Source organism: Tamandua tetradactyla, chromosome 20 (genome assembly GCF_023851605.1).
Source record: "Tamandua tetradactyla isolate mTamTet1 chromosome 20, mTamTet1.pri, whole genome shotgun sequence".
NCBI lineage: Eukaryota > Metazoa > Chordata > Mammalia > Pilosa > Myrmecophagidae > Tamandua > Tamandua tetradactyla.
In genome coordinates this window covers 60,189,127-60,212,180 of record NC_135346.1, presented here as the reverse complement: position 1 = coordinate 60,212,180, position 23,054 = coordinate 60,189,127, and the positions used below count along the sequence as shown (strand labels likewise).

At 45.6% G+C, this 23,054-nt stretch overlaps 1 protein-coding gene across 1 annotated transcript in view; it reads left to right on the top strand.

Moving 5' to 3' along the window:
* Positions 1 to 2,009: 2,009 nt before the first annotated feature.
* The window catches only part of COL23A1 (collagen type XXIII alpha 1 chain), a 399,604-nt gene continuing 378,559 nt past the window's right edge, over positions 2,010 to 23,054 (top strand). The window contains exons 1-2 of the mRNA XM_077137823.1: positions 2,010 to 2,297; positions 19,377 to 19,443. Of these exons, the coding sequence (XP_076993938.1) occupies positions 2,010 to 2,297; positions 19,377 to 19,443 (355 nt within the window). The remainder of the gene's footprint in view (positions 2,298 to 19,376; positions 19,444 to 23,054) is intronic.

Sequence of the window (23,054 nt, the reverse complement as noted above, 5' to 3'; positions counted from 1 at the left end):
ATGAGACGAAAGGGGTAGAGTTCATAAAAGGGCGACTTCGGTCTGTGATGGTTGCTCTCATCGCTCACTTCGCAGGGGACGGAGGGGCTGCCCACCTTAGATTGGGCAATCTAGGAAAGCTTTTTGGAAGCAACAGCATTTGAGTAATGACTTGAAGGAAAAAGGAGAGCTTGCTGTCAAAGGTCTAAGCAGGATATTCCTGCTGGTAAGGCAGTAGACAAGGCCAGACCTTGGCTTGCTCAACATATGGAAGCTTCTGGAACTTGGTCAAAAATACATGCAGTAGCAGTAGTATAGATAAGTGATGGGCTATTTACCTGTTTGCAGTAAGAATTAAATGCTTACTTGTGATACTGTACCGGCCTCTTTTCAGAGAGGGAAGAATGAAGTTTGCCAGGCAGGTACTTGTGTGTGTGTGTGTGTGTGCATGGGGCCAGGAATCTAACCAAGGTCTCCCACATGGCAGGTAAACATTCTACCACTGAAATATCCGTGCATCCCTAGCGTGTACTTTTGAGACCATTTATTGGGTATAGACTATATTTTAGCACAGGACAAGACCTACTTCTGAAAAAAATACCTAGCCCTAACTTCAATTTATGCTAGGAAATATGGAATTGCAGAGGTGAGATGCCAACCAAGTTCTGTTTTATTCCAATTTCAGAGGCAATTTTCTCCATCCAAATAGTGGGACTAAGAAGGTCCTCAACAGTTTTAATCGATAAATAATCATCTATCCACAGGAGACAAGTATAGAAATTAATTGAAAATAGTGAGTGGGAAGATGGATGTTAAAAGATTTTGGCAAAAAAAATAAAAGAAAAAGATGTGGGATTACCCAAATTACAGAGATCTGGGCTAGTGGTTTGTTGTTTTTATTCAGTCATTACAACGGTTGGTGGAAAAGTCACTTGCGAACCATTTTGGGATATGAAGACGCGCGACAGGAATTTGGGAGTCAGTGGCAAACGAGCTCCATGCCCGGCTGTGCCCTAGGAACTTTCCCGCCTTAAGGCCTGTGAGATAAATTTGCAGCAAAATAGCAGTATAGGTTAAATGTGGGTATACTGGGGTCATTATTTTTGGCCAAGTTGCGCTTCCCTTACAGAATTCAGCGATCAGCTCAACAAAAGTCCGAGTCCTTTCACCCATCTCTTCCTTTAGTTATAGTCTCCGTTCTGCTGTTGTTGTTTGTTTAATGAAAACCCTCCTTAGGCCGGCAACAATGTCTTATTTTTCTGCTTCCAGCGCCACCACGCCTGATACATAATAAATGGTGAGAGAATTAAGATGGTAATAACAAGGCATCTTTTGGTTTTGCTCAGTCTATAGCAGGGAGCGCTCAGATGTGGCTTTCCGCCACCAAGCGGCGCTAAGCCACCGTCTAAGGACAGATCCGCTCGACTTGACCACGGGGCTGGAAGTGCTGAACTTCTGTGAAGTATCAGAAACGCTAATAATAAACAACCTTGGGGGGGGGGGGTGCTCCCAATACATGGATGCACCCGAGGAATTGGGCGGCAGAAGGTGCGCTGGGTCGCCGGGCGCACCTTGCACCTTTTGCCCGCCTCAGTGAAGACTCGGGCTGGGGTGTCGCAGAGGTGCGCGCGCGGGAGTGGGTGCAGCCCCACGACCTCGGCAGGTGAGGGGGGAGGTGCGCACTTCGCGTGGGCTCCCCCAGGCAACGGCCGGCGGGCGGGCGCCCCCGAGGAGTCAGGCAGCTCCCTTCCCGCCCCCGCCCCCCTCGCCGCGCAGGGCCGGACGGGCCGCCCCTCCCCTGGGTGGGTCCCGGCTCCTTTTCTGGCCGGGTCTATTTGCATAGAGGAAACTGCCCAAAGTGGCCGCTGTGGAGGAGCTGGCTGCAGAGAAGGGGGCGTGCGCCGCGTTCCACCGCTGCCCGGAGGCCAAGCCCGGCGCCCGCCCGCCCTCGTGCCTGGGGCTCTTACGCCCGCTCCGTGGCCCAGCTCTGCAGCGCCCCCGCGGGGACCCCCCACGCCACCAAGCGCGCCATGAGCCCCGGCGAGCGCGGCGGCGACCGGCGGCAGAGCGGCCCGGCGGGCGGCGGCGGCTGCGTGGGTTGCCCCGTGACGGCGCCCGGGGCCCGAACGGTGAGCGTGCTGTGCCTGCTGCTCTCCGTGGGCTCGGCGGCCGCCTGCCTGCTGCTGGGCGCCCAGGCTGCCGCGCTGCAGGGCCGGGTGGCGGCGCTCGAGGAGGAGCGGGAACTGCTGCGGCGCGGGGGGCCGCCCGGCACCCTGGCCGCCTGGGCCGAGCCGCACCTGGAGCGCCTGCTGCGCGAGGTGAGGGGGGCTCGGGGCGCGGGGGCGCGGGCGCGCTGGGAGCGGGTGTGGACTCGGGGGGGGGGGTACGTGCCCGGGACCGAGGGGCAGCGTGGCCAACCCCCTGAGGACAGGTCCTTTGCGGCCGGTCCATCCGAGTGACCTGATGCGGGGGGCAGAGACAGGAGGTGACAACCCCCGATCTTCCTTTCTCGCACCCGCCGCTCATCTCTCTCTAGCAGCGTCCCGGCAAGAGGTGGGGGGCCGCGTGTCTCCGCTCTGCCTCAGGGTCCCCTTTCCAGAGCGAAAAGGGCCTTTTAGGGACGAGCACGGGGAGAGAATAGAAGGATCACGGACTTTGAAGTGACAGTCGTGGTGTCGCGTGTCCACGGGTGCGTGCGCTGGGACCGGCCGCTACCCGCCTGCGGTAGCGCCGGCCTTACCAGTCCCGGAATAATGAAGAAACCCCTGCGGGTAGTGTCGTTCCGGGTTTACTTGGAGAAGTGCGGGGCCCTAGCAGGGCAGTGACCGCTATGCAGAGAAACCACAAGAGACCCGTGTGCCCCGGCCCCAGGAAGAGTCTATGGTTAGTCCAGCCTGCCCAGTCCACATCCCATTCCCCATGAAAGCCTGCGGGAGAACCTACCCTAAAAAGTCAGAGAAACCCAGTTCAGGGGCTTGCCCATGTCAGATGATAGGATGAGGGGAAGGAAAAGCAGTCGGGAACAGAAAACCGATATTCCGATTTTTAGCTACTGCATGGCGATACCGGAACCTGATTTCCACAGCAGAGGTGAGACTCTGTGGCACCTCTAAGGGTTCAGGTTGCTCTTGTGTGTCTTCGAAGCAGAACCTTGCATTTGGGCTCTCAAAACCCTCACTCATCAAACCTGCATCTTTTGTGCAGCATTCCCCCTTCCCCTAAAACTAGGGCAGGCTAGCTGCAGGCTGGTTTCCCGCTGACCAGAGAACCTCTGGAGAGGCTTGCCTCAATTCCTAGATTCTTCTCCTCCTTCCAAGGGTCTCCTCCTTCTGGAGAAGGCTCCTCAAGATCTCCAGCTGGCTATTCAAGGGGACATCCCCCATTGTAGTATGAAAAGAGGTAGGGTTTCAAGGCAGAGGAGGGGGGAGGGCAGGCCTGTTACGTGAATTCCTTTAATTGTGCCGAACTGCCAGGCTTTATTAATTTATGAAACTGTGTGTCCATTGTCGAGTTCATTTGGAATCCTAAGGCAGATGGGCGAGGAAGACTCCATACCATATCTCCTTTTTCTGATTATTCTTAGTCACTTTAACTTAAGCCAGCATTGCATCTTTTCTAGTTGGTTCTGGAAGAGTTGCTCCTTCGTGAAATGGTTTCCTTTGTTTCCCTTGGAGTTCCTGCAGAATTCAGGAATCTTTCCCTAGCGCCACTCCTGGTGCTAGTTTCGTAATTGCCGCCCATTATCTTTTGGCAAGTCCCTACGAACCAGGGTGTTGAATTGATTTATGGAGGGCCGGTAAAGTTGCTACCTGTTAGTTCTATAATAGTGGCCATTCTTTTTAATCGGAGGCCCTTCTTGGTAAAAATAAATAAATAAATAAACTGCAAGCTCCTGATGGAGTAAATAAGAAATCCTGGTAAAACCTTCAACAAGGAACTTACAACTGTGCCAATTCTAATAGGGAGGGGTTGCGGGAAAGCAGCCGCTGCTGGGAAGTGTTGAGACATGGGTCCTGAGCTGCAGTGGATTTAACTGGGAGAGACTTTGCAGTTGCTTCTTCACGGGGTGTCCTCCTGCAACACTGTGATGTACTTGGATGAACGATAGTTCTTCAACAATGAGTTACTGGACAATTGGACAAAGGATTTTTTTTCTTTTTTTTTTTTTGGCTCTTGATTAGAAAGACAAAGGTTAGACTCCTGAGATTTCCACTTGAGAAATTGCTGCATCATTCAGCAGGGTGCGTTAGCTTGGAATCCTGTTCTGCTTAGACTACATGCTGGCCAGCTCCCCCTTCCCCACCCCCCCAAATGGAGTCAGAGTTGGCGCTGTCAGAATGTAGTTGAGGGTTGAGCTTCTGAATATCTGGGTGTCCCCTTATGGGAACCCATCTCTTTCCCAGAGTGTTAGTTGGTTCTTGCTACTACTATCTATTCTTCCGGCAAGTGTAGGCGACGGGAAATGTACACAGCCTGGCGGGTGACATGAGAATCCTTGTCTGTGACGAGGGAGCTCTGGGAGACACATCATGGGAAACCGGTAATTGAATTTAAATGGATGTATACTTTTTTGAACCATTTACTCCAAAGGACAAATAAATATTGAACCAAGTGTCTTTTTTTTTTTGCACGGGCAGGCGCCGGGAATTGAACCTGGGTCTCTGGCACGGCAGGCTACAACTCTGCCTGCTGAGCCACCATGGCCCGCCCCGAGCGTCTTTTAAATGAAAAGCATATTTGTCCTCGAAAGATGTTTTTCAGTTCTGATTTTGTTCTCAGTGAAGCTTTTTTTTTTTTTAAGCCAGCACTGACATGGTTGTGTAGCCATGAGTGCCTGTAGCACGTCCTTTATCAGTAAGCTTGTTTTTCAGAGTACATGGCAGAAGCCATGTCCAAATTAAAGAAAAGAAATTCTTGCCCAACCACACACAACTTTAATGTCAGAAAAAAATTAAAAAGTCAACAAAAGCCACTGTTTACAGGGGACTCACTGTTTTTGTTCCCTTGGAAAAAGAGCTGTGCTTTAATTTTCGCTGAGTGAGACTGGCTTATGTGCGCAGTTGAAGAAACTATATATATATAAAAAGAGTCATTATTCATGAGATTCCTAGGGGACAAAATGAAAGAAATGATTTTCAGGTTATAAAAATAAGATTTCAGAGAAGGAGTCATTTAACAATAGGAACTTCAATAGGATCCAAAAATATAAATGTAAAGCAAGTGTCTGATGTTTTACCCTAAAGTGGTTGCTTAAATGTTTTACCCTAAAGTGCTTGCCCTTCCTTGTAGTTGCACCTGTAGTTACACTGTTACAAAAGCTTAAATTTAGAGCACATAGTAAAAAAATTAATGCAAGGATTAAAGAAATATTTAGTTGTATTCAGAGGAGGCCATTTCCAGCTTACAATGGATTTGTTGTTGGCTGCTGGCCTTCCATTGTCCAGACCAATGAGTTTGAAAACAAGAAAAGCCCAGAGACTCAGGGTAAAATCAAGTGCTTTTCTTCCCTACCATCAGCTGAATATATTGGTTAAGTTAAAGTAAAATCCAGAATCAACTGGAAATTTTTTCGGTGTCTGTGGCAGTTGGTCCCTTGTCATCTTTTGTACTGTGTACATTTTGATAAAAATGCCTATTTTTGAATCCTATGGTACAACTGGAGATGGGGTATAAATCATAGCTACATTTGTTTCCTTGACATTTCCTGGCTCCCGACCCAAAAGAAAAAATTATTTCCAATTACTTCCTGGCATACTCACTTTCTCCACTCTTATTTTCTCTTTTTTTCTTTTTGGTGACAATTTGGGAAAGCTCTATAATAATCGCAGCATGTTTAGAATGAGCCAGCATCAGGGCATTCCTTTCATAGGCACGGTCTGGAATTGTTACACATTGGCTTTGAAGATCTGAGGCAGAGCTTTTGAAGTGGGGGAATCTGTAGAGTCTGAATGAAGTTATACCAGTAGGCAGAGAAGGATATGGGATACAGGGTTGTTCATCAAAACAGGAGAATTTGAGTCAAGACTCTATCATTTACTACCTATGTCATTTTACCTCTTCAACTTCCTAAGCCTCAGCTTATTCTTCTATAAAAATGGTGGTGTAGTGAGGAACAGATAAGATAATGTACAGGAAAGATTGAGCGGTAAGTGTGGTTTTTGACAGCAGGTAACAGAATTTCTGATTGTGGTAATACATTCACTGAATTATCTTGCATAGCAAGAGAATCCTGGAAGTCTGCAGATCCTGGATTCATTCAGTGACTAGGCACAACTGGGTGCTAGGTCGTTGTCTCCGCCAGTTTCATGGCCTTTCCTCATGGTTACAAAATTGCTCTGCAGCTCCAACTGTATGTCTTCACACAAGAGCAGCCAAGGTAGAAGGAGGGGGCCAGGAAGAAGACCCACCTTCTGAGAAGCTTTCTCTTTTACCTAAATCGTGGGATGGAACTTTCCTAGCAACACTTAGAAGATTTCTCATGTCCACCAGCCACAAACAGCAATGCCACAGGACCCCCAGCCCAGATTGGTTTGAGTTAAAAAGGAGATTTTTTGGCTTGAGTAACCTAGAAGTCCAAAAGAATGTCTGATCAGGCACAGGTAGAAGTGCCTTGGCTTTGCATTTCTTCGTACTAGCTCCATGTTCCTCAGGGGTAGCCTGACTCTTCCTGCAATGTGGCAAGTTAGCTGCCAGTGGCTCCATGTCCACTTTCTCGTAGTTGGAGCATCTCTTTCCCAGTAGTCCCAGAAGAAGCCCCTTCATTTACATTGATGGACCAATATGGATAGTCTGAGCCAATCACTAAGACCAGTGGGGCAGGTGGGCTTCTCTGATCGGCCAGGCTCGGTGTGTGCCCGTGTGTGTGTATGTGTGCCTGTGTCTAATTTGTGCCTGGATGTGTGTGTGTGTGTGTGTGCCTGCAAGTGGGTGCCTGAAAATGTGTGCCTGTATGTGTAGTGTTTACCCACATGTGTACATGTACCCACACGTGTTAACATGCAGGCATATTGGAGTTCAGTGGATAGAAATGGGGGGGATGGTTCCCTAAAGGACAGTTTGGGGTATTGTCATTAGAAGAAGCGGGAGAGGACATGGGGTCTGATAAATTAGTAACTAATCATCTAACAACTAGTGAGAAAGAAGCTAGGGCAACAAGCTGGAGCCAGGTGATGGCTTGAAATCCAGCTAAAAGATTTTTGACCCAGTGGGACAGGCTCGTAGGTACTTACTTGATAGGTGATTAGAATATGTGTATTGAAACCTTTGGATTTGCCTGGAGATATCAAAACCTATATTTCTCTCTATTGATAATGCATTCATAATACAGAATAACTTAAAGTCGTAAAAATCTTCCACCACACCTCATCAGATGACTGGAGAGAAGTCCTTCTTTTACAGAGGGAGAAATAAAACATCACCTGACAAAGAAAATGACCTACTCCAGACACACAGGGCCAGGCCTAGGCTTGCTCGTGGGCTTCAGGATGGCTTGGAAGAGAGGAGCTGAAAGAACAAACAGGCATCTCAGCTCGGCCTTTGTATGAGTTCAGGACTCAGCCTGGGCCATGTGGACAGGTCCCAGGTCAGGGCCACCTGCTCCCGGGACCCACTTTCCTGGGTCTACTTTCATCAGCTTCCAAGAAGTGTCCTCATAGGGAAGGAGGTGCCCCTCTTCCCTCTGGCCTGTTTGGGGAGCCCGGGGGCCGGGATGGGTGGAGGGGTGGCCTGGATCAGTGAGGTGCATGTAACCAGGAGGTTGCTGGTGAGTGTGTCCTGGTGGTATGGGAGGTGGGGGCCGAGTTTGAAAGAGGAGAACGCTGAGGAAACGCTCTGGGCAGAGTCAGGAGGCTCCCACCCGGCAGCCCTCAGTTTTCTAGAAGGGAGGTGGGACCGAGAACTCTGTCCAGGTTTGACAGGGTGCGGACGGTGGCCTGGCATGACAGTTTGTGCAGCCGATGACAGGCTCTGAGCTCGGCGTCCTGCTGCCTTTAGCCTTTCTGGGTCCGGCAGAGCTGTGTTTATGATCCTGCACCCACAGAAAAGCCCTCCCCTTCGCCGCAGCTTTCCACGCTCTTCTCCTTTTATCTAAATAATTCTCAGTCACTCCGCGAGGCACTGATGAGCTTGGTTGGAGATGGAGTGCTTTCTTCTGTTCCTTGACAAGCTCATCAGCCCCCCAGCTCCTGGGACTGCTGACACACGGCTCCCTCCTTGAGCTGGGATTTTACCCAATATTGGGAAATAGTATACCAACTTTGTCATCCTTCCTGTTCCTTTTTTCATTTTTTTTTTTAATAATCAAAATGTAGGTTGATTTATCATGATTAAAGTTACTGATCATCTCACCACCCTAAAACAAGGGCTCTGTTACTTTTTGCCGAATCCCCTTCCAATCCTTGTCCCTGGACCACTTTGTGCTAGCCTGATTTTTAAATAATTCTTTATTGTGGTGATAATTAAAGCCCACGGAATTTTCCATTTTAGCAACTTGTATGTATACAGTTAAGTGATAACAGTGACGTTTGCGGTTTCGTGCCATCATCCATTACCAAAACTTTTTCATCACTCCAAACAGAAACTCTGCTCCCATTAAGCAATAACTTTCCACCCCAGTTCCCTTAGCATCCTTTGGTACTCTATAATCTGCCTTCTGTCTCTAGGAATTTGCATTATAGGTATTTGAAACATACAATATTTGACCTTTTGTCTCTGGTTTATTTCACTCAGCATGATATCTTCAAGGTTCATCCATGTTGTAGCATGTTATCAGAACTTCATTCCTTTTTATGGCTGAATAATATTCCATCGTGTATATATACCACTTTTTTTTTTAATCCGTTCTTCTGTTGATAAATGCTTGGGTTGCTTCCACCTTTTGCCTTTTTTTTGGCTAATGTTTCTTTGAACATCAGTGTGCAAATATCTGTTTGGCTCCCTGCTTTCAATTCTTTGGGGCATATACCTAGAAGTGGGATTGCCTAATTTTTCTTTTTTTTACAACTCTGTACATTTATTCAAAGCTTATAGTTAACAATACTATAACAAAAATATGCTTCCCCCAGTTCTCTATTACTTTCTGTAATTCCTTCAGGGCTTGTAGTTAATAATGACTATAACGAAATCCTTTCCATTTAACGCTCTATCACCTATCCTTTTTATTTTATCCAGACTGCACATAATTAGAAATAAATTTGATATTAAATTCACAAAGCTTTTGTACTTGCATACTTCTTTCCAATAACAGTGGGATTGCCTAATTTTAACCTTAGGTGCACACCACTTAAGCTTGCTTTTATGCATTTAAACCTTCTATCAAAGAGGTTTTTCCATGTGCTATACACAGTCTTTATAATCATGTTTAATGGCGCATAGCATTCCGTCAAGAGGATCTGCGCATTTTGTTAGCCCAGAAAACAGTACAGTCAGTAGTTCTGTGGGTACATTTTTTTACTTTTTCTTCTTTAGGATGTAGAAGCTAGAATGTCTTCAGGGCTTTGCTTGTTATTTTGATTTTCAAATATCCAAGTTTGTCTGTGACACCCATTTCTCTTGTGCAGATCTGAGACTTTTGCAATGTTGTGAAGATGTGCTTCATGCTTTGTGACGGACAAAGAAGATAAAAAAACACCTTTTAATTGAATTTTTTTATTTCAATTGGATTTTTTTTCAGTTCTTGTTGAAAGCAAGAAACAAAACAAAACATAAAGAATGTTAAAGAAAGCCTTAAAAATAAGCTATGGAAAACCTCTAAAGATTTAATCTCAGAATTAGCTTCATTTGTTGGTTTGAGGCAGAAACCTTTCTCCAGCAGCATTTAGCAGTGCGAGGGAGGTCCATGGTTGTAGCTTCTCATTAAATGAATGAATGTAACTTCGGAAAGTTCTCCCTGGGCCACACACGACCTCGAGCTCCTTCCCCTTTCGATTTTCTCCATGTGTAGGGTGAGTATTAATCTTTAATTGTTGACACAGGCACTCAGAAAACATCTCTTCATCATGTCCGGAAACATATTTCAGGAGTAAGCACGAACCTTTGGGAGAAAAAAATAAGTTTGCAGATGTAGTTTTAAAGAAAGGGACTCTGCTGACTCCCAGCGCCTACAGGGAAAAGCAGTTGAGTGCCTCCCATGTGCTTGCACGAGGCTGAAGAGTTGGCACACACGTCCTCATGTTTCTTAGGCAACACGAGGTGGGCCTTCCCCTCCTGCGGAGGGCAGCGTGACCCCAGGTGGCAGCACACACCTGGCCCCTGGTAGCCTGCCTTCTAGCCCAGTGCCCTTTCCAGCCTCATGGCAGATTAGCGAATCTTTTGTGTGTTTGCCTTTTGGATGATTTAACTTGGAACAGTAGGAGCTTTTTTTTTGCAAGTGTGGAGGCCCTCAGAAAGTGGAGGACGAGCAGGGTGGGGTGGTGGAGAAGACTTTAGCTTGAAGCAGATCGAAGTTCATCTCCCAGCTCTGGCATTTCCGAAGTTGTGTAACTTTGGGTAAATGACTGTTTTTGCAACCCTCGATTTGTCCGTCTGTTAAATGGGGATTGGGATACTTACCTTGTTAGGTTTCCATGAAGATGAAATCAATTGATGTGTGTACAAAGTGCTCCACTCTGAATACTCGCCCTGAAAATGGTTGTTCCTACTCGAATGTTTTCTTTGATTGAATTTAGAAGGAATGTCTGCGTCTGTTGGTTGAGTGGAGAGGAGGTTCCGAGGTTTTACGGCTGACCTTAAGATGCTTTTAATCCTGGTGTTCTGCCATTCTGCTCAGGTCAAACAGAAGTGGAAAAGGTACTAACTCATGCCCAGTCTCCAAGTCAACAAGCAGAGAAATACGTCTTGGCTGTTGAAGAAAAGCAAAGACTGAATTAACTTCATAATCCTATTTTTTTCAGTCTCTCATTTATGCAGAATGTGGCTTTTCATTTAATTAGGAAATTTCAGATTTATGACCAAATAAAAATCAAATTATTAAGATCATTAAAATGATGATATGGATTTATCATTGTGAAAGGGTACCCAAACACCTAATTAGTTTGCGTTAGTTAAATAAAATCGTCTGTTTTTATGATCATGCATCATGGCACAAATACCCCCAAATGGACCTGGTGAATTTGAGGCTTGACATCCATCTGTTTGCATTCACACTGGTACATGAGGAAATCTTTATTTTCCTGCTGTAGCCACAAAATCTGAAGGAAAAAAAGTGCTTTTCAATGGATATCAACTTCTAAAACTGAACTCATTTCCACCGTTGAGTTGCAAAGCAAATCATAAGGTAATTAGAATGCATTCTGATGTGTTTAAAAAGACAATTAAAATAAAATCTGCTTGACTTTGGGCCTGCAGGAGAGAGGATCATTACATAAAAATAAACAGGGTGTGTCCATTTATTCAAGTGTCTTTTTGTGTGGTACAGGAACTGTTAACATCTACGACAGTTTTTCCTTAGACCTGTATTGTAGGAGATCAAATGAAGGACCAGAGACCACAGCCGTGAAACTAGAGCGTGCAGTGAATGTGTGCCATGTGAGGACTAAAGGGATGTGAGAGTGTGCATGAGTGTGCATGCACGCATGTACAAATGTGTACGTGGGTGTTTGCATGTGTATGAGTATGTACACATGCACATGCACATTGTGCACACATGTGCATGCGTAGGCACGAGTGCTTATGTGTGTGTGAGTGTGTACCTGGGTATTTGCATATGTGTGCGTGTACACAAGCATGATTGGATGAAGCCATCCACTCAGGTTCAACGCCTTCGGGAACCCTGTCTCAGCCCCCTAGGGCTGCAGTAACCAAGTACCACAAACTGAATGGCTCCAGACAACAGTTTGCCCCACAGCTATAGAGACTGGAGGTCTGAAATCAGTTGTTGGCAGGGCCCTGCTCTGTCTGAACCTGTAGGGGATGAATCTTCTTTGCCTTTTCCTGGCTTCTGAGGGCTGCTGGCCATCATTGGCATCCCTTGGCTTGCGGATGCATCACTCTAATCCCTGCCTCCAACTTTGTGTGGTCTTCTTCTCTCTGTGTGTCTTTCTCTTCTCCCCTGCTTGTAAGCACACCAGTTGTATTGGATTAGGGCCCACCTTTGCCCAATTAAGCCCCAATGAGCTAATTCGATCTACAATGACCCTGTTTCCAGATAGCGTTACATTCATGGGGCCAGAGGTCAGGACTTCAGCATATCTTTTGGGGGAACACAATTCAACCCTTTCAGAAGCCTCCCGACATTGACTGTGGACAGAGCGAGAGCAGGAGCCGACTAAAAAGTGCTTGCGTGACATGGGTAGCTGGGCCTTACGGACAAGGAATGGGGCCCATATTGTGGGCACAGCAATCAGCCATGGTGGTCTGAAGGCTCTTGTCAGTGCATCAGAGCCTGATGGAAGCTGTTCATTGCCCCCACGAGGCGGTGGACAGGATTTCTGTCAGCCCAGGGTGGCGAACCTTAGCAGGTAGGTTCTGGCTGAAGGGGACATAGGCCTTTGAGAAATGACGCAGGGGAACATAATTTAAGGATTACCCAAGAGTTGCGTTTTGTGTGTAGATCAAACCTTTTCAAAACACGCTCATGTATTTCAGGACTGAGCAGGGATTGGTAGGGAAATATGTGTGCTGACGCGGTTTGGAAAGAAGTCACACAGTGTGCCAATGAGAATCGCCAATTAAACCCACATTCCTCGAAGCTCTTGCCAAATATACCTCGGCTGGGCTGGAGGCTCACACATTTTGTCTTATGCCATGAGGTTTTGACCTGGGACCGAGGTTAAATCTGAAGCTCGGGGTGGTGAAATGAGATCTTGGCCAAGTGTGGAAGTGGTGACCTGGGTTTTTTTGTTTTGTTTTAAACTCTAGGTATATGTGGTATAGTCCACATATTTACAATGTGTAGTCTGATAAGTTTTGACATATGCGTGCACGTGTGAAACACATCTCCACAATCAGGATAATGGACATCACTCCCCCAAATTTTCTTCCTGACTCTTGATATTCCTTCTTTTTCTTTCCTCCCCCTTCACCTCAACTTTCCAATCAGGCAACATTATTTGCTTTCAGTCACTATTGATTAGTTTTCGTTTTCTGGGATTTTCATAAGAATGGAATCCCACAGTATGTATATTCTTTTCCGTCTGGCTTCTTCATGCAGCATAATTATTGAGTAATTCCTTAATATTTTTGGGTATATCCGTAGTTCATTCTTCTTCATTGCTGAGTAGTATTCTATTGTATGGCTATCCCATAATTCTTTTTATCCATTCACGTGTTAATGGACAACTGGGTTGTCTCCAGTTTGGGGCTATTATAGATAAAGCTGCAGTGAACATTTGGGTACAAGTCCATACAGATATGGGCATATGGTTTCATTTCTCTTGAGTAAATACCTCAGAGTGGAGTAGCTGAGATATGTGTTTAACTTTTCGAGACACTACCAAACTATTGTCCAAAGTCATAGCATCTTATGCTCCCCTTTGCTGTATATGTCTCCTTAGACTCCTCTGGTCTGTGACAGTTTCTCTGTCACAATTTGTCTTTCATTATCTGGACAGTACTAAGTATTGATCAGGAATTTTGTCAAATGTCCCTCGGCTTGGATTAGTCTGATGTTTCTCATAATTAGGTTGGGTTATGAGTGTTTGGGATGAATACCACTGAGGCAGAGTGTCATTTTCATGGAATCATATCAAGGGGTATGTGATGTCAGCATGGCTTATCACAGGGGAAGCTGGCCTTGATCATTTGGTACAGGTAGCGTTTTCCACATTTTCTCTGTTGTGAAGTTACTCCATCCTACCCGTGCTCTGTTCTTAGGAAGGGGAATCACTAGGTCCAGCCCACACTGAAGGAGAAGAATAACATATCCTACTCAGAATTTTTCTGTAAGGAAGATTTGTCCCTTACCCCTTAAATGATTTATTCAATCATTTATATATGTGAGTCTGGACTCAGGCATACTTAATTTATTCTTTGGATGATAACTCAATGCTATATTATTTATTTTTGCTTATGTTGTTTCACCTGTGGCCCTTGGGAGCTCTTCTGAGTTGACTCTTGTACATTTGTCTTTTGATGTATCCAGTCATTGTTTTTTTTTAAAAGCACCTCCTTACTTTCTGGCATGATAGGATATGCCAGGCTTATCTCATATTTTCTCTGTCCTGGCCCTAGAAGCAGCCATTTCTCCACACAGCCTTAGTTCCTTTTATTGGAGGATGGTATTTAGATACCAAAATCTTGATTCTGGTTGTGCTTGTTGCTACTAGAGTTATCATCTTCATCACCATCACTGTCATGGGGTATGAAGAAGGATTTATAAAGAAACTAGGAAAATGCTTCTCTGTTGGGTTGCTGAAGAGATGAGAGGGAGGGAGAGAGAGAAGGGAACAGAGGAAGGGAGGGTTTGATTTTTCCAAGCCTTTCCCCTGGTGCTTGTGGTGTGTGTGTATTAACAGGAATTGATCCTTGCATTTGGTTTCCCTGAAGAGAAAGAACCATTAGTCTGTCATCCAAAAATCGCACTCATCAGGGAGTTTTCAGGATATCATCTTGACTCTTCAAGAAGTTGAATTTTACCTGTGATCCTGGAAAACAGCGCAGGTTAAGAAATCCACCACTCACTGTGCTACAGTCCCAGAGGGCCTCAGCTTTTCCTTAGCTTCGGTAGACTTCAGACAGCTTCTCCTTGGCCCTGGGCCCCGATCTCTGTCATCTTGGCCCTTACAAAACAGATAGGATATGTTCCACCTAGTTTCTTGAGTCAACTCAGGAGATAACGTCATGCAATGGACACACCCCGTTGTTTGATCTCCCCCTGTGATATGTTTCCATTTGCTCATCCAGGTCCTGAAAAAACTCTTCCATCCTTTGCTTCAGGGAGGTTGAATCTTCTCTCTCTTCCTGTTTGTGGTGGCCAAAGCTTTTTGGTATCTCTCTCTCTCTTTATCACAATAACCTTTCTGTCTCTCACTCACATACACACACGTACACAAGCCTTCTGGTCTCTCTCTTCTGTATTGTATATAGCTTTGAAGAAAGTCGTCCTTGCCTGTTTCACATTGCCTTGAGCAATTTTTTTCTTTGACAAAGTAGATCACCATAATCCCAACACAACTGACTGGTTTCATGTTTTGGAAGTTTTTGCCTGATTTTTTTACATCGATGTCGACATTTTATTTCTTGTACTGTAAACATTTTCCCTTGTTGCTACATTGTCTTCGTGATATTTCATGACAATACGCCAGTCCCAGCACGGATTCACCATCCTTCACCAAAGTATCCCTGTTGCTTTGCATATCCTTTTTTGCTTCTGTTGATTTATTTCCTTAGGAGATATTCCCTGTTGTAGAAATTTTCAGTCAAAAGGAGAGAAATGGCTCTATGGCTTTTTTTTTCAGCCCAGCAGTTCTGCAAATAAATCATCACATGCCTGTTTTATATGTCAATCTATATTTCATCGAAATGAAGCTGTTTGAGGATGTAATTGGACATCTGGTGAAGTGTTCAAGACTAATGCCTAGAGCTCCAACAGATCACTAAGACATTTATCATCTGACCATATGAAATTTTTTTGAAAACCACCATTTTCCTTTTTTAGTTTTCACTCCATGCTGCCACCCTCCCCCACTCCACCCCACCCCAAACTTGAAGTTCTCATTCTCCTCATTCTCTTCTCTGGAAGGAACGCCCCCAAAGGCTCTGGTCTTTTCTCAGAAACTCTTCTTTTATTTACTTTTGAAGTCAGGACTTGTTTGCATATGCAAAACCAACACCATATTGTTTGCAGATGCTGGGGTGGGGCTGGATAATTGCATTTAAGAAGTCGAAGTTTTAAATCATTTTTATAAACCTGGACACAAAAGAATACTTTCTTAGAATTAAAAAAAAAAGAATAGGCGTGGAAATAAAGATTGTGGGATTGGGTTTCGAATGCAAATATTTCACTTTATATTCATGGTAGGGACATTTCAAACTCGAAGTAAGTTAGGAGTCTGGGGGTGAGGCTAGAGGAATAGAAGATAAAAACTTGACAGATTCACCATCTAATCTGGAAAAACAATTGCATAAAGAGTTGGGTAAATGACAACAAAAATTGGGTCCCAGTAATTTGTGATTCTACCTACTATCATTAGCAGTAGATTCCCCCATCCTCAATCAGTTGTTTCCTATTTAGTTTTTTACTTTAAGAGGAGCTTATCAAGAGCAATTGTGTTTCCTATCAGTATTTGATAAAGCCCCCATTTTTAGAAGAGTGGCCCAGATGTGATAGCAGTTGTTTGAAGGTAATTGTTTTCAGCTTTTGTTAAAAAAAAAAAAACCAACAACAAATATCAGTCTTGTGGCCAGCCCTTTCTCTTCTATCCAGCATTGGTAAACAAAAAGACAACAATGAAGAGCTTCCTGAACAAATTGGTTTAAACCAGAAGGCCGGAGTCTTTTTACCAAGTAAATTTTGAAATCTGCAAATACAATGGGCAGCATGGAATGTGAGTTCTGGGGTCCTGCTTAAGCCCGGATCTGCAGGTAACTTCTGCAGCATCTCCCCATCGAGGGAACCTCTGAAAGTCCAGCCTTGGCTGCTTCCTGGGCTCTGAACTCTGCCCCTGGTTGAGGGATGAGGGGGGGGGTCACCTGGAGCTGCCTTTAGTGGAGCTGGTCCCACCCCAGCTGGTGGGAGGTTGTGGCAATCATGGCCGGGGTGGGGGGAAGTGGGGGGCCCCTTGGAGGCTGCAGGGTGAGAGGACCGGCTCAGGCTGCTCACCGGGTCTGCTACATGCCAGCGTGGGGCCAGCAGGGCAGCAGGGAATTATCCTAGGCAGGCTGACCTGGCCCCTTGGGAGGCTCCAGTTCAGAGCATCTCAGGGTGGGGGCACAAGTGGGTGGCAGGTAGGCGGAGAGCCAGGAATGCAAGGAAGGTCTGGTGTCCTGAGACCCAACCAGGCTCCGACTTCAGTAGGGACAGCCCAGAGCCTGGCGGGGTCCCCAAGGTGAGGCGAGGATGGAGGGATCGGTGCACCTGAAGTCACCACCCTGGAGCACCTTCTGGCCTGTGGTGGCACTGCTTTCACGGGTATTAATAACCAGCACTTGCTCATGTTACCTTAAGTATTGGTGTAGAAGTGCCATTTGAGAGGCCTTTTGGGAGAAGGGGTCGGGGAGAAGGCAGACAGTGCCCAGCCCGCACCTCCCCGCCAACCTTAACTTCTTCGTGCTTTTAGTATCAGGTCACTCTCCCTGTGCCTCTGCTGCCCAAAGTAAAATGAGGGAGAGGCTAGAAGATGGCAATGGCTTTGGAACTTTGGGGGTGCTTTGCAGACTGCAGGAGTTAACCACGGTTAAGTGTTTCAGCTGGAGACAGAGAGAGCTTGGCCAGGGGTCCTGCCTGCTGTGAAAATTCCAGGCTTGAGGGGCAAGAACTCAAGACCAGGGGATGCTCATCTCACCTCCTGTAAGGCAGTGCCAAAAATGTTACATGTTTATATTTGGACCTGAACTACCCATTCTGAATAGCATTGCACTGTTCACTTAAGTTACCACATTTGTGCTTTCCTTTCATTTTTTTGGGGGGGAGGGCGGGGATTGGGGTGGGGATTGCTTCTAGAGAAAGGTTAATTTTGTATTTCCTTATCAGAATTCACCCCCAGCTAGTTGTGAGATTTGGGGTCTATCACTTCATTCCCCTGAACGTAGTTTTGCAATTTGGGACTAATTACTTCTTTTTCAACCCTAGCCTGGGTCACACCTCTCATCCACAAGGCAGGAACCGCATTTCCAACCTCACAGGTTGCCTTGAGGGTCCAGTCACCGGCCAAGCTCGGGCCAGAGCTTTACCTGGGAGGTTGCATCATCCCATAGCTATGACTTCTTTTTCCCTCCCGCATGGGCAGGCACCGGAAATCAAACCTGGGGCTCTGGCATGGCAGGCGAGAATTCTACCACTGAGCCACCGTCGCACCACCTCCATAGCTATGCCTTTTGACTCTATTTCTATGATAATTCTTTTCCCTTCACTCAAACGTCTCATGGGGCTGGGCATGTGTAGAGATTCTCATTGAGTTGTACTGATCCAAATTCTCTAGGCTGAGGATCCCTAGTCGAAAGAAGAAAGAAAAATGTTGTCATCAGGGAAGGCTAGGCTGGGCCATCGGGTCAGAGGGGCGGCAGCTGGGGGGTCATGGGGCTTCCTGGGTGCAGATGAGCCCAGAAAGCTGCTCAAGGGCCCCCTCAATTTGTTCTCCCCAGCCCGCCATCTGCTCTTTCCTCCTTTTGCGTGTTGACTCCACGACCCAGTAACTCAGGCTCTCCTTGATATACAGGACGCTGTTTTTAACTCTTGGTGTTATATTTGCAAATGTGGTAGCGACGCAGACACCCGCCGCCTGCCTCCCCTTTCACCGGGACTGGCCGATAACTGTTCAGTTTTCATGTGTGCTTCTCCTCGCATTCTACGGTTGTTTGTTGAATGTAAGGAGCTTTTATGAAATGTTCTCCCACAGAACACTACCCCTGCACAGCTTTCCAGTTAAGTCAGCTTTGGCTGCTTTTTTTTCTTAGTTCTGCTGCTCTATCTTGGCTGGGTACAGAAGTCTCAGTAATTATTATTTTTTGTTTGTTTCATCGCTTTTATTGGTCATCTATCCCAAGTTCATTGTACAAAGCTTCCAAAATAACTAGGTATTACAAGCATAGCTTACAATTCAGCTCTGATTGTGCAATTGCTTGACAAGTAAATCATTTTTACAAATATACGTTTTCTTATAGGAATAATTTAATAAAGAAAATACCTCCATCTGTCTTACAACAGATTTTATGCAATTTCTTTATTCCATTCATCAACCACTGTGGTAGTTAGGTTCAGGTGTCAACTTGGCCAGGTAATGATACTGCGTTGTTCTGTTTCTGTTGCCTTAAATGATCAGTATGTGAAATTCATCTATGACTGATTATATATGCAGTTGGCTAAGGGGAGTGTCTTCCAAATGAGTGAGGCTTAATGTAATTGGCTGGAGTCTTAAAAGAGAGTGGTCAGAAGAGAGCTTGTCAGCTCAGCCCAGATGTTTGGAGATGCAGAAAGAAATTGCCTGGGGGAAAGCCACTGGAACCCAGAAGCCAGGAGAGAAGGCCAGCAGACGTTACTGTGTGCCTTCCCGTGTAAGAGAGAACCTCAGATGAAAGTTAGCTGCCTTTCCTCTGAAGAACCATACATCTTTAACTAAATAAATCTCCTTATTAAAAGTCAGTCCATCTCTGGTGTGTTGCATGCTGGCAGCTTTGGCAGACTAAAACAAACCATCACTTCAGGTTTTCTATTACTATGTTTTGGCTGATTTTGAACACTTCTACTCCTCTCTGTTCTGATACTCAGCATCATTTTTTTTCTTTCCCCTTTCTTCCGGGTTCAGAATTTGGACGGACTAGTCAAGCCTCGGACCATTCGAGAAGCTCCATCTGAGTGCGTCTGCCCACCAGGTATGTGAACCCTCCCTCCTTACCTGGTAGGTCCTTCCTGCCTTGGTGGGCCCTGGCGCTTCTCTCTGCTGTTTGCTCAGAACTGCTGTGGGCAGCAAACACTGCTGAGGATGTCATGAAGATATGCTTCACTTTGGTGACTCAGGCAGTTGTGTCTTATGGACCCCCTGGGCCCTTTCATCTATGTCTTCTCTGGCAGGTCCACTAAGGCAAAGATTCCACCACGATGAAAAGGACTTGGTTTGATGAAGATGGTGGTATTTGTGGAGGACTCAAACCAAAACAAAACCCCCAAATTGCTAGAGATGGTTAATAATACTAAAGGCTTAAATTTGTAGAGAAGTTGTGCCAGTCCCATTTTAAAGATAGAGAAATGGGGGATATGAGGCCATGGGAGATGCTTAACTGTATTCAAATTGTGAATCTGCCTCTGTTTCAGACTCGGGGAGGGGTGATAAATTGTCCGGTGAATATGCTTTTTGTTTATGTTTTCACCTGTTTGGGAGGAAGTACAGGAAGGGTGCAGGAAACATAGTCTGGATTATTCAAATAATCTCATCTCTCTTTGGTTTTGCTGGTGTAGACCAGGACAGCTCTGCATAAAACCAGAATTTGTTCATTTTTAATCCATATGGCTCAAATCCAGATTCATATCAAAGTGACTTTTCCATAGTGGAAGACTGTTTCCTTTGCCCAAATGGGAATTTTGTCTGGACTGTGACTGAGAATTTAGGTGTGTATGTAGTTCAGCCTGGGTATTTCTGGCATTAGAATTGTCTTCTCCGTCAGCGAGCGGTAAAATGTATTATTTCTCAGACTTCCCAAATGTCGGACAAGTTGACTTGGTGATGGGCTCCGGGGATGCGGTAGCCAAGTTGTCTGGTATGTCCCTATGCACTTCAGCTGCCCCAGAAACTGAACATGCTGATAATTCACATCTCAAAATCGGAAGATACTCTGGGATTTTCGCAAAGGTGTGGTCCATGTGCTGTGCATCAGAGAGAATTCATTCTGAAGGCATTTCCTCTGAGACCTGGGCCAGGCCTGGGGCTGGGCTATGAATCAGGCACACCTGCCCGCGCCGACATGACAGGATGTGGCTTTGGTGCCCCTTCTCTCAGTCCTGCCTCTCTTCCAAGAGAGTTTGAGGAGGCTGGGATATGGGGTTGCCAAGAGCTCCTTGCATCCTTGGATCAGCAGTTTGCATCATGTGCTAGTCTCAGGAAAGAGACTTTCTCCGCACTGGACTTGTTTTGTTGTTGTTGTTGTTTTACAATTAATTTAACTCAGCATCTAAAAATTATATAACATTCCAAACATGTAGGATAGTCCAGAAATTAATATAACAAGCAGCAGAGTGACTTCCACACTCACCTGTATCCCCTGCCCCCCACATGCGCAGAGGTAACCACTGTCTATCATTCTCTGCCTCCTTTTGTACATTTGCCAAATATAAGGAACTTCCTCTTTTTTAGTCTTCGGATACATAGGAATGGATTCATTACACTCCACGATTGATAACACTCTCTCATCATTTGCCTATTCAAGGCCATTTCTGCATTTTGCTTCATTTTATGCATTTATAATACTGTCCTTAGCACCCAGGGACCCCTTGTCCATAACAAAAGTCAACATCCCACCCCATCGCTGCCTTCCCGCCCAGGTTGAAACTGTTATTTGCCTGCTTTCCTTTTTATATAATGTTATCTCATGTGCCTCCAATCCTAAAAATCGTGAATTTTAGTTGTAAAAAAAAATTTTAGGGAGGGGTGCATGGTCTGGGAATCAAATAAAAAATTGGGGGAGGGACTGGTTTTCCTCCTTTTTGTGATATATTATTAAGAGTCATCTGTATTATTGCTTGTCACTCATTGTGACCACAATGTAATATTTCCATCATATGACTTTACCCCATTTTGTCATCCACTTGCCCATTGATGGACATTTTGGCTGTTTTCAGGAGTTTTGTTCCCATGAGGTGTGTGGCTGTGAATATTCTGAATTCCTGCCTGATAGCGGAGACAGACAGACAAACTCCCACTCATGCGCTAAGGATCCAGCTTCTCCCCACAGCCAGCTTATCCCCATGGGTTCCCTCTCCTTTGCTGCTGGGGTAGTTTGAGGATACTCCTGTTCTTGTCCTTGTTTGCCTGTTCTTACTGCATTGCCAGAAATTATGGGCTTCTGGAGGGCCAGGGCCCAGGTTTACCTGTGGAATCCTCAATGCAGCAGATGGTAAATACATGCTGGATCAGCAAATGTGTGAATTTGGGATAGGCTGGATCCGCAGGGGTCCCAAACCACCCAGGACCCAGGCCTCTGGCCTTGAGATGGGCAGTGCGCAGTCAGAGATGGCACACAGACAAAGCTAAGGCCCGTTCTTAAGCATTAAGAATTTTCAAACTGGATGATCCCCATACAGGCCCAGGGGGAGAGGGTTTTATGGTCCAGCCAGGGAGTGTGAGCTGACCTTAACTGGGCCCTCTGAGGTGTTCATAGGAGGAAGTAATGACAAGAATCATAAACAGGTCTGGAGTCCAGGAGCTGTTGTTACCACGGGGGAAAAGATTCACATCTGCAGCTGAATATTTGGGTGATCTGCAAAATGTGTAAGATGGGAAGCATTCCTCTTTCCTCTGTCCCTTTTCTTTCTGAGTGTTGCATGGGGATAAATGCAGGTAGGGGAGGTGGGTAGATATTTTTCAAACTGTAGGTCCTGACCTAACTGGGGCATATGAAAACAGCTCAGTGGATTGCAGTTAGAATTTAAAATTTTCTAAGTAGTATAGACTGGAATAAAAAGTGTTGGAGTGACATTTTTGTTTATGTTTGCTTGTGTGATCTTGATGGCCATGTGGGTTTTTCTTGCTGTGGGTTGCTAAGTCTGAAAGTCACTGTGCTGGTTTGGAAGGAGGTATGTCCCCTAGAAAAGCCATGTTTTAATCCTAGTCCCATTTTGTAAAGGCAGCCATTTCTTCTAATCCCTATTCAGTACTGTATGTTTGAATCTGTAATTAGATCATCTCCCCAGAGATGTGACTCAATCAAGAGTGGTTGTTAAACTGGATTAGATGTTCCAGTTCCATTTGGGTGAGTCTTGATTAGTTTACTGGAATCCTATAAAAGAGGAAACAGTTTGGAGAATGAGAGATTCAGAGAGAGCAGAGCAGAACGACATAGCCACAAGAAGCAGAGTTCATCAGTCAGCGGCCTTTGGAGATGAAGAAGGAAACGCCTCTCAGGGACTTTCATGAAAGCCAGGTGAAAAAGCTAGCGAATGACGCTGTGTCCTGTATGTGCCCTTCCAGCCAAGAGAGAAACCCTGACTGTGTTCACCATGTGCTTTCTTACTTGAGAGAGAAACCCTGAACTTCATCAGCCTTCTTGAACCAAGGTATCTTTCCCTGGATGCCTTTGATTGGACATTTCTATAGACTTGCTTTAATTGGGACATTTTCTTGGCCTTAGAACTGTAAATTAGCAACTTATTAAATTTGCCTTTTTAAAAGCCATTCCGTTTCTGGTATATTGCATTCTGGCAGCTAGCAAACTAGAACAGTCACAAATACACATGCTAGATGGAGAGAGGCAGAAGGTAGCAAGGTACTCTT